The sequence below is a fragment of the Ctenopharyngodon idella genome, chromosome 20 (assembly GCF_019924925.1).
Source record: "Ctenopharyngodon idella isolate HZGC_01 chromosome 20, HZGC01, whole genome shotgun sequence".
Classification (NCBI taxonomy): domain Eukaryota; kingdom Metazoa; phylum Chordata; class Actinopteri; order Cypriniformes; family Xenocyprididae; genus Ctenopharyngodon; species Ctenopharyngodon idella.
The window spans coordinates 30,688,208-30,700,653 of NC_067239.1; the positions used below are offsets into that span (position 1 = coordinate 30,688,208).

General features: G+C 32.5%; 1 protein-coding gene across 8 annotated transcripts in view; it reads left to right on the forward strand.

The window, feature by feature from the left end:
- gphnb (gephyrin b) overlaps positions 1 to 12,446 on the forward strand; it is a 90,662-nt gene that overhangs the window by 18,819 nt on the left and 59,397 nt on the right. For all 8 annotated transcript variants that reach the window (XR_007926784.1, XM_051874662.1, XM_051874665.1 and 5 more), the window contains exon 2: positions 12,326 to 12,404. Coding sequence is in view for 7 of the 8 variants with exons in the window: in XM_051874662.1 (XP_051730622.1) it covers positions 12,326 to 12,404 (79 nt within the window). In the remaining variant the exon portion in view is untranslated. The remainder of the gene's footprint in view (positions 1 to 12,325; positions 12,405 to 12,446) is intronic.

Genomic DNA, 12,446 nt, shown 5'->3' on the forward strand with positions numbered 1-12,446 from the left:
ATACACTACCGTTCAAAAGATTTTTTTAAATAAATCAGTGCTTGTATTGAGAAAGGATGCATTAAATTGATCAAAAGTGACACTAAACACATTTATAATGTTTTTCAAGATTTATATTTAAAATAAACGCTGTTCTTTTGAACTTTTTATTCATCAAAGAATCACGGTTTCTACAAAAATATGAAGCAGCTGTTTTCAACATTGATAATAATCAGAAATCAGCCTATTAGAATGACTTCTGGAGGATCATATGACACTGAAGACTAGAGTAATGATGCTGAAAATTCAGCTTTGATCACAGAAATAAATTACATTTTAAAACATATTCTAATAGAAAACAATTTCTGTTTTTACTGTATTTTTGATCAAATAAATGCAGCCTTAGTTTTTTTTTTTTTTTTTAGAAAATGTGTTGCAGAAGCATCAAAATACAATATATAACATCAAATATGTAACAAACAAAGGTACACTAAAGGGGGCTTAATTTAAATCTACATAAAAATATCGAAAAGTTAGCAAATTTGTAAAGTAAATGCAGCCTTAGTGATTTTTTCATTGACCCATAGATTTTTTTTTAACATTTAAAAATCTTCCTGACCCCAAACGTTTGAATGGTAGTGTAAGCATCACTGGGATTGTGGGATTTTAGTTTTGATCTGATTATATCCTGAAGGACAAACTTTCACCAAATGCTGAATCAGGTCTCGAGCTGTCAAGCTCCAAAAGCATCATAAACATGCACCATGTCACTTCGAGACTATGTTTCAAGCCTTCTGAAGTCTTTGGAGTTCGATTGACCTCAGTCCCTTTCATTTCATTTCATTTTCACAGAAGAAAGAAAGTCATATTGGTTTGGAATGACATTAGGGTGAGTAAATGATGACGGAATGTTTATTTTGGGGTGAACTGTACCTTTAATGATGCGAAAGAGACATTGAATGTGGTTTAGTGATGTCTGTAACATCTGGATGGGCTCCACATGTTTAGTTGATCTCAGCTCACTTAAAGCATGCTTTTCGTCCTTCATAACTCTACAGTCTCTTTGAGACTGACCTTTGACCCTGACCCAAACTACATTACCCCAACAGCAAGATATATATATATATATATATCACACAAACATCTAGGGTATATCTCACAGAGTGTTTCAATACATGTTAATCTACTTATAGCATTTGCAGTGGCGTCTTCCATTAACATCTCTCATTGAAATCTGATGAAATCTGGGATTCATAAGGATGCGTGATGGAAAACTGTCCCGAAGAGAGCCGTTGGGTAGATTTTAATTTTAATGCGCCTGTGTGGGGGTGGACACTTACGCTGGCAGTGTGTGTCAGTGTAATGTGGTTTAAATACGCAAGAGGCAGGCAACATTATTACTGGTGCTCATAGTTTAGTGTTAGTGATCCCTAATGTCATTAGTGCTCCAGACCACTGTAGTCTTTGTTACTGTTTTATACATTTTAATTTTAGTTAAAGTTTGTAGTAATTTTGTTGTGTTTTTGTCATTTGATTATTATTTAAATATGTCTATATTTATTCCATTTCTGAAATTTGGAGAATTTTTATTTTCTTTTTTTTGCAATTAGTAAGTGTTCCTCTGATATTCACAGAGTACTTGATGAGTTATATCAATAAGACAGGCCTTCATACAGATCTGAGAGCAGAGAAACAAAGATTTCTGGAAAAGTTTAGGGAGAAATGAGTGAGAAAGACAGTCGACTCTGGCCGTCGTGTGTCTGTTGAATTAACATCCCATGAGTTTGATCTCTTCCACTGTCACAAGGTTTGATTTCCAGCAAATAGGGGTGTGACGAGATCTTGTGCCACGAAATCTTGCGATGTGACAAGATTTCTCGCCGAGGTGAAAAGCTGTTTCGTGATATTGCCATGACGGGAGTGTGAGGGTGAAATTAGGATAGAATATGCCACTGCTATGTTTACATTACGCCTCCACTGTCGTTTTGATTTTTATAGAAATTAAAGTCACTTAATTCAGTTGGATAACGGTCGCTTCAATCCCATCCAGCTCATCCAACACAAGCTTCAGAGTTGTACGTAGTGCAGCAGGAATCAGAGTTCACTGATCATGTAACGAGAGTAAGTGACGACATGACTGACCTGACCATGGTGGAGGATTCGTTGCACAACTGAGCCTAAGCATCTGACAAATGTCTTATCTTGTAGAATTTGTGCTCAGCACTGCTGCTCCCTATTCACAGAGTACGCGCGACTGGAAATAGAAAGCGAAAGTAAAACGCGAGTGCGCATTCAAATGCTATTTCAGTACCACGCATTTTGAAAGCGGCTCCCTGATTCATGCAAATATCTTTCAATATGAAAGCTATCTTAGGCTGGGCTGGGTAGTTGTAACCATCTCTCAGCTCTGTATCATGCTTGAAGAAAGATTTGGTGTCTATTTGCAGTTTGAATATTGAGAGAATACTTTGATTATGGTTGCACTTATAATTTGTACTTAATAAGACTAAGAGAAAACTGTTCATTCATTTTTATTTATACTGTTTTTATTTCTATGATCAATTTGTTCAGTTAGGAGGTCAGAAGTTCTCATGTGAAATCATACAGGAGAGAAGCCAGTCAGTTGAGTTTGTGGCAAAACCTTTTACAGTGCTTGAAAATTGTTGTCTTTTACTAAATATGATAATTCATACTCAGAATGTAGAACAGAAATGACATTCATTACAAAATGATTAGTTAAAACATTTTAAATGCACCTGCAGACTATTTTTCTCGTCATGTATTTCATCATTGAGGATTTCTTAAAAATACTGTGTAAAAATCTCGTCTTGTTCTCGTGAACTCCGTCTCGTGTCTCGTCTCGTCACACCCCTACCAGCGAACACACAAACTAAAGTCACTGGATGTGCTGATAAAATTGAGACATTCCTGATTTTGTCAATCTGGATTCATGGAATCACAGTTTGGACACTATCTGTCCTGCTCTAAGTGAAGTGACACCAAATACTGGTTCATTATTTTGAAAACACAAATGTTGTTTGTTGCATTTTTATTCGAGTAGCTGACACATAGACTTTTATTATTTTTTATTTTAATTAAAATTCAAGATTAATGTTTAAGACAAAGTATATGTTTTATAGTGCTGTAACTGACAACCATTTTTTATTAAGTTTTTTATTAATCACCTTTTAGGCTTCACTTGTTCACTTAAATGGTCTTGTGATGCGACAAATGCATTTTTAATAGTACAAATATTCCATGTAGTCTCATACAGGTCTGATACAGATCTTTTTAACTACTTATATACTTTCCCTTAAAGTAATTTTCACAGTTTTTTTCCCCCATAATTTTTAATCACCTTTTTGGCTTTACTAGTTCAGTTAAATGGTCCAGTGTGGCAAATGCATTTCAAAAGAACAAATATTCCATGTAGTCTCATATGCCAATCTTTTAAATTAATCTTAATTATTAACTCAATTAAAATTCAACATTAATTTGAAGGGAAAAGAATGTAACTGGTCACCATTAAAAAAAAAAAAAGAAAAAAAAAAATCATTATTTTTAATCACCTTTTAAAGTCCCTCTGGCGGGAGTTATTCTCTATATCAGTGTCACTGTTTCTGAACTCCCTGAAACGCCTCCATTGTAGTCTTGAGTTTTCTTCCAGGAACAAACACGTCACAATATTCCTCATTTAAATAATTCCCACCCAAGGCATATGCAAAATAAATGGGCGGAGCCTGGTTGAGTTAGTAGCGTGTTGAAACTGGCGGTTATGGTAAGGGGCGGGACATTTCCCAAACACACTTGAAGAGCTCGACCAATCACAACACACTGATCCAGCCGACCAATCAGAAAACATTGTGCTTTTCAGAGGGAGGGGCTTCACAGAGGCAGGAACTAAACAGAGCGTTGCTAACAGACTGGGAAGAGAGGAGCTGCAGCAATGGAGAATATGGGAAAAATAATGTGTTTTTTGAAAAAAAAAATAAAGCATGAAAGCCTATTCTAGTAGAGCCCAAAAACAAATTCAAGACTTTGAAAAAAGGTCATAATAGCTCCTATAAATGGCCTTTGATGTACATAAACATTTTTAAAAGTACAAATATTCTATCTAGTCTATATTAAAATGAGTTTATAAAAGCTGCATGCACAATTATCAAATTATCATTTACACTAAATGTCATTTTTACACTGTAAAAGAAAAAACATGCAGCTTTAAACATAAAGTTGGCGAAAAGATTTGAACGGTGCTTATAAAAGTGTGTGTTTAGTCCTCAATAGTTTATGCATGTAAGCAGCGACGTGCTGCTTATTAGTGTGTGTTTAATAAGAGCGTTTTTGGGTGCGTGTTTAATAGCTGCTACGATCCCTCTGCGGACCCCATCGCTGCTGCTCTCAGAATGAACAAGGTTGCTAAGATACGCTGGGCTTATATTAGATTATCTTATCTGCTGTTACTATATTTTCCCCAGCACCGTGAAACCTTTATTAATTTGGAAATTTACCCAGCTGCGGAATTAAGAAGCTGCTATGTGTACAGCAACGCACACTCTCTCTCTCCCTCTCTGCTGGACTGCTGGGAGCTTCATCCAGAACTCCCTCAGGTTTAATGTCGGCCCCTCCTTTGTACAAAGGCTGGGTTGATAAACAGCAGTAAGCCGCTGTAATCTTCATCCCAGGGGCCTCTGGATCATTTGATACCCCACTAACCAATAAGACATGCAGGCAAACAAAGCAGTGATGTCATCTCCTGCAGAGGCCATTGGTGGAGAGCTGAGGCCGTAACCCTCGCGTTAATTACATCGAGCTGCTCGGGGTGATACGGGGAACAAAACCTTGGAAAATGGTCCCGAAGGTATAAATATTTCCTCATAATTAATGCACAGGAGGCCACGTAAATGTATTTTATCTGAAAATACAAAACATTTGTTGCGATTACCTCGTTGTTTTATGGCACTGGGCATACAGCTTCTTCATCCCTGAGTGTTAATTAATCTAAAATATATTTCAGATTACTGTTTTAAAGTTAATTTAACAAGTGTAATAGTTAATGTAATACCAGGTATTACATTAACTCTATTACATTTTTTAAATAGTGTTTTTTTTTTGTGTGTGTGTACATGCATGTATATATTTAACAAAAATATTTATTTATATATAAAATATTTATATTTATATAAATTTATATATATATATATATATATATATATATATATAAATGTGTATATATATATATATATATATATATATAACTATATATAATCTACTAGCACTAGTAATCAGTTGTTATTATTGATTTTTTTTATAAATATGTCTGTATCGTTTTTAGTTTTTATTTATTACTTTTTGTCTATATAGTTTTTATTATTTTTTATTTATTGCTTTTTGTCTATTTAGTTTTAGTTATTTTAATACTTATTATACTTATTTAATACTAATATAATAAGTAACATATATTATATTATATTATATTACATTATATTGTATGTTATGTTATGTGATGTGATGTGATGTGATGCAATATGATATTGTTATGTTGTGATGTGATGTGATGTGATGTGATGTGCTATATGATGTTATGTTATGTTATATTGTTATATTGTTATGCTATGCTATGCTATAATGTTATGTTGTGATGTGATGTGATATGTTATGCTATATGATATTATGTTATCTGATGTTATGTGATGTGATGTGATGTGCTATATGATATTATGTGATGTGATGTTATGTGATGTGATGTGATGTGATGTTAGTTCAAGTAACAAAAATGTTTTTATTATTTTAGTTTTACTTAAAGTTTTGGTAATTTTGTTCTGTGAAAGTGAGATGTTGCCTTGGCAACTAGCTGAAATATTAAAAAATAATATAATTTTTTTATATTTAATTTTGTATTATTTTATAAAAAACTAAAAAAAAAAAATTGGCTTGTTGCCAAATATAATAAGTAAAAATGTTTTATTATATAATTTTTATTTTATTTTAGGTAATGTTTATTGTTTCAAATGATGGAAATGTTTTTTATGGTTTTAGTTTTTGCTTTACTTAACATAAATAAATAAATAAATAAATAAATATGCATAATATTACGAATACAGCCAATATCATAGTAACCTTTTTCATCTTCATGGCGCCGCTATAAAATATCACGATTATCCTATGGATTCTTCAGGCACTGTATTTGGTCAGGAACAAAAGGATGTAAGAACCTCATTTGGGATTCTGTCACCTTGTAACTGCAGTGGAGGGAAAGCCATTGTTCGTCCATTTTCTCGTTGTTTCCTGCTCTCCCGCAGGATTACTTGTCATAGGGGTCTTTTGCGGGGGCATTTGTATAATATGCTTTCTTGCTTTGGGTTCAGCATTGATTAATTAATCCATTCCTAATTATCTCATTGAGAGCTTTGATCGGCTCATTTCCTGTTGGCTTTGGTCTTGTTTGCTGATCATGTTTCCCTCACCTGAGAGCATGCATCACACCAGCGCCGCCTCAGTAAACGCAGAGACTCCTGAAGGAAACATGAAAACTAATGAGACGTGACCTCGTGAAAAATTAGCATAATGCAATTAACAGCAGTCTGACATAATACATGCAAACAAACATTTGCTTATTTCCGGTGTGACAGACAGATTCGAGGTGTTTGTCTATGCAAAATTTGCTGCCATGATGTGGGTGTTACTGATGGATTTAGTGTGTTTTAGTTTGTTCTAGGTGCTTATTGTCATAAGAGTAAATATGAGCAATAGTAATAATTAGGGCTGCATGATTAATCGAAATAAAACCGAAACCTGAGACGCTTAAAAGACTCCCTGCAAATGTCCATCAAAAATGAAAGTTTGATTTTTTAAAGTTTGAAAATTAAGGATTTAAGACAGCCATAAATAACTGTTGTAACATAAAATACGATTATTATTATATTATCTTTCTTAAATAGAAAGAATTTTATTCTAAAAATTTTTTTTTAAAATTATTATTTTACTGTGAAATTACAAGAGTAATATTTCTTATTTAGTTTTTATTTAATGATTTTTATGTAGTAATAATAATTAGTAGTAGTAGTAGTAGTAGTAGTATTGTTATTATTAATAATATTATTATTGGCATAAGAATAATAATTTAAAAAAAGTATATGAATATGAATATTATTAATATTATTATTATTATTATTATTATTATTAGTATAAAGATAGTTAATACTATTATTATTGGAATAATATTTATTCATTTAATATTGGTATAATGATAGTAATAGACAGTAATATTATTATTATTATATATTATAATAATAATTATTATGTGTATTATATTGGTATAATAATGATAATAAAAATTATTATTATTATTATTATTATCGGTATAATGATAGCAATAGACAGTAATATTATTATTATTATTATTAATATTTGGTATATTATTGATATAATAATGATAATAAAAAGTTATTATTATTATTATTATTATTAATAATAATAATAATATTAATATTGGAATAATAACAATCATTTATTATTATTATTATTATTATTATTATTATTATTATTGGTATAATAGTGATATTTATTATTATCATTAATATTATAATTTTATAGCCGTATTGATATATAATCACAAATTGTGCAGGAATTTTTACAACATTTTTAAATCACAATTAGATTTTTTTCCCCCCAAAATCGAGCAGCCCTAGAAATAATGATGCTTGACTTAGCAGAAAACATTAATGAAAATTGTGTTATTCAAAACAGATCCAAATTTCCTCAGCTTGTATGTTCTCCTGCAAGTGGCAAAAACTATTTTTTTTTTTTTTTTGAGTTGCACACTAGCATACTACTCATACTATTAATATTTAGTATGTGTACTGTGTGAAATTGCACTTTTCAGGCTCCAGTCGTAGTATCGGAGTGCATGTGATGTGTTAAGTGTACTTACTATGAAGTACTGCACTGTGTCCTCATTCAGACTGATAACAGCGGCTCTTCCCGATCGGGGATGATGAGGGTCAGGTCAAAGGTCACATGCTCCATCTTGTCCCTGTTGCAGTACAGATGGAGAAGCAGCAGGAATGCGTTTACTGCAGCATTCGCATCGGGCCTCTGGACCTGTTCCCTGTCCTGGAGCCATACTTAACTAAATCCAAACCAGCATGCTCTGATTACTAATTTGACATTTAGCTGATGCTTTTTATCCTAAGAAACTTACACCCTGTCCCAACCAGGCACACTTTGTCTTTTCACACTGAAAAGTTTGGGGTTGGTAGATTTTTTTAAGTTTTTGAAAGTCTCTTCTGCTCACCAAGGCTGCTTTTATTTGATGAAAAATACAGTAAAAATTGTGAAATATTATTACAATTTAAAATAACTGTTTTCTATGTGAATATATTGTAAAATGTAATTTATCCCTGTGATCAAAGCTGAATTTTCAGCATCATTACTCCAGTCTTCAATGTCACATGATCCTTCAGAAATCATTCTAATATGATGATTTGCTGCTCAAGAAACATTTCTGATTATTAAAAACAGTTGTGCTGCTTCATATTTTTGTGGAAACTGTGATTCTTTGATGAATAGAAAGTTCAAAAGAACAGCATTTATTTGAAATGTTAACCTTGAAAAACATTATAAATGTCTTTACTGTCACTTTTGATCAATTTACTGAATAATTTTTTTTTTTTTTTTAAATTTGCATACACCAAACTTTTGAATGGAAGCATGAAAACACCTCTAATTATTATTATTATTATTATTATTGCAACACTCACAATACATGGTAGAAATTGAGAATGTGTATGTATTGCCTGCTAATCTTCAATAAAATGCTTTTGGGTTTCATTAGCAAACTGTTATGTTTATTTAAAAAAAAAAAACAACAAAAAAAAACATTTCTAATAAGTAACTAAGAACATTTGGGGTGTGAGTGTGTGCAGTTTATGTGTCAATGTTTACCACAGACCTTATTTCACTCATAAATTGAAAAACCCCATTATAAAAACCCATAGGAAAATCTCGAGTGAACCAGCGGCGAATTAGTTTTTGGGTTTTAACATCAGGCCTGTGGCACTCTATCATAATGATGCTTTTGTTAGTTTTTGTACACTTAACACTTTTGGTTCTGTGTTAGGGAGTCCAAAATGGCCTCAAAGCTATAGCAGACATCAGTTATCACCTATAATGCCCCTTTCTCAAGATGTAATATAAGTCTCTGGTGTCCCCAGAATGTGTCTGTGAAGTTTCAGCTCAAAATACCCCACAGATAATTTATTATAGCTTGTCAAATTTGCCCCTATTTGGGTGTGAGCAAAAACACGCCGTTTTTGTGTGTGTCCCTTTAAATGCAAATGAGCTGCTGCTCCCGGCCCCCTTTCCAAAAGAGGGCGGAGCTTTAACAGCTCGCGCTTCGTTTGCTCAACAACAACAAAGCTGGAGAATCTCACGCAGCCAAAATGACAAAAGTGTTCAGCATTACATTGTTCAAACCGGAGTCGACACTGATGGAGAGACTCAACTTTTACAACTTTTAGAATGAAACTGGACGTTTCTGAATGGTTAGTGGATAAATTTATGTAGTTGCTGTGGAGTTGATTCAACTCATCGACTAGCATGTGCCGTCATGTTAATCTTTTGTGCAAATCCAGCGTTGAATTGACCCTCGTTTGTGAAGCAGTCCGGTGTAAAATGACGGCATGTCAACAACACTCTACTACAACAACTCTCCTTTTCTCTAAAGCAGCACAACATGGCCTCGCCCTCTTTGTTGCGTGTTCTCGGGGGCGGGGTTTATGTAAATTTTGTGATGTCACCAACCCAGGAAGAAGCTTGTTTTAGTCCCTACCAGCCGTTTGTTGTAGTCCTTAAAAAGTGATTTCTGTAAAAGAAAATATCTCCCTTTGCATTGAACTTTGAGCGTCGTAACTTTGCAGATGTTGTTTATGCTCAAATCATAATCAACTACCCCTTTAACACTTTCAGTTCTGTGTTTGGGAAGCTATCAGACATCAATTTTCACTTTGAATATCTCAACTCTGGTGTAGGGATAGAACTGGTATAGAAACCGTGACTGTGCAAACCAGAGAACAGAGTAAATCAGATATCCATCGGCTTTATTGAGCTCTATACGCTGGAACGACCAACAAAAGCAGGAAACATGTTCTCTCTTCTTCTGTATCTCGTCTTTCTCTATCTTGCACTGGCTGCATTAACATTCCTTTGAAGCCTGATTCCAGTGCAGATCTTCATCTTTATCTGTCTCTCCTGATCTCGTGTTTGAACTGCTCTCTTTAGCTCGGCGTATCGCTGTAGTCGTGATGATCCAGGATACTCTTTGCTCCATGTGTAATCTTTAAACCCAACATGAAACCAAACTGTACTTCATCTTTCTTTCTTCATTCTTATTGTGAAGGATTCAGTGCATGTTGTGTCATGTTGACCATATGTCTCATTGAGTGTCTGTTTCCTGCAGGGGGTTGATTGAATGAAACTGACCTCAGAACAGATCACATGTGTTTGAGCTGTTACACAAAAACCAAAATAGCTTTTCTTTCTTTTTTCCCTGTATATATGTTTCCTTTCTCTTGATCTTTTCTTTCATCATGTGATGGTGCATCACCTCTCGAGGGACCGGTCTGATTCTGAGAGCTCTCTCTCACACTATATCACGCTTTTCATTTTGCTAGTGTCATATTGACACTGAACACAATGATGACTCATGGATGCTTACTGTCATTGGATACAGAAGTTGCATGTGTGTGTACGCGAATTTTATTTATTTATTAGTATCCTCATAGTAAATAGTAAAATAAATCTCTGTACGATATTGTTAATTACTTAATTTAGAAAAACAAACCCGCATTTACAATGCAAATCATTTCTATAATAAGATTTGTTTTATTTTATTTTACTAGTTTTACCAATCAAATTAATAAAATGTTTTTGAGTGTGATATCCATTAGAAATGTTTTCAAAGGAAAGCAGAAACTAAAAGTCATTTCTGATTTAATAAATAGCTATAACATTTGATTAAAGATTGTGTTTATGTGAATTTTTTTATTTTATTTTTTTTTTTTTTGGGATGGGGGGGGGGGGGGGGGGTAATTTACACATGAAAATCTGATTAATCAGATTTCAATAAAATTAATTTATTTTTATTTGAATGAACCCATATTCACAATGTATGTAATTTCTATAAGACATGTTTGTGTATATTTAATGTTTTTATTTTACTTTTATTTTTTTCATTTTACTACTTTTACCAATCTTTGGAAGTCAGGGAAATTTTTAAAAAATCTATTAAAAAAATCTTAAAAACTTATGAACATTTCTATTGTTAGCTTTAAAACATTTTGTTGGTTATAAATTTATGTTTTTGAGTGTGATATCCATAGAATAAATTTTAGAAATGTTTTTTAAAAGAAGAAACAGAAACTAAAAGTAATTTCTAATGTAACAAAAAGCAATAACATTTGATATGTGTGTTTTTTATTTGATTTTATTTTTTATTAGTTTAATTTACACATGAAAATCTGATAGTGAAATGAATCTCTGTAAGATATTATTAATTATTTAAACCTGCATCATTCACAATGTATGTAATTTCTATAATAAGACATGTTCATATACATTTTATATGTTTTTTATTTGATTATATTTTTAATTTCTATTGTAATTTTTTCTAGTTATGCTAAGCTTTAAAATATTTTGTTAGGTAGAAATTTGTTTTTGAGTGCAATATCTATTGAATCACTTTTAGAAATGTTTAAAAAAAAAAAAAAAAAAGTTAACAAAAAGTTAGTACATTTGATAAAAGATTGACAACTATTTTGGTTTTAATATTAGTCACTTAAATACAGTTTGGTGTTCTTTCACTGAAATATGGTGTGTTGTGTGTCCTACTGGTGTTCTACCCCAAAGCTGTATTCATTTGATCAAAAATACAGTAAAAATTGTGAAATATTATTGCTGTTTTCTATGTGAATATATTTTAAACTGTAATTTATTCCTGTGATCAAAGCTGAATTTTCAGCATCATTCCTCCAGTCTTCAGTGTCACATGATCCTTCAGAAATCATTCTAATATGATGATTTGCTGCTCAAGAAACATTTCTGATTATTATCAATGTTTACTAACACTTTTGATCAATATAAAGCATAAAAGTTTTAATAAAAGTGTTCATTTCTTTAAAAAATCTTACTGAGCCAACGTTTGAATGGTAGTGAACATACCTCATGTGTTTAGTAGATCTGCACGTTGAATGAACACTATAATGTTTATCTGTAATTCTGCCTCTATTTAAACAGCATTTATAACCATCTCTTCTCTTATCTCATGTATATCTCTGTGTTTGTGTTGCAGTAAGTGACAGCTGCTTTCGCAATCTCGCTGAGGACCGCAGTGGGGTCAACCTCAAAGATCTTGTGCACGACCCTTCCTTGTGAGTAACCTCCACAAAATACACACACACAATTTTACTTAA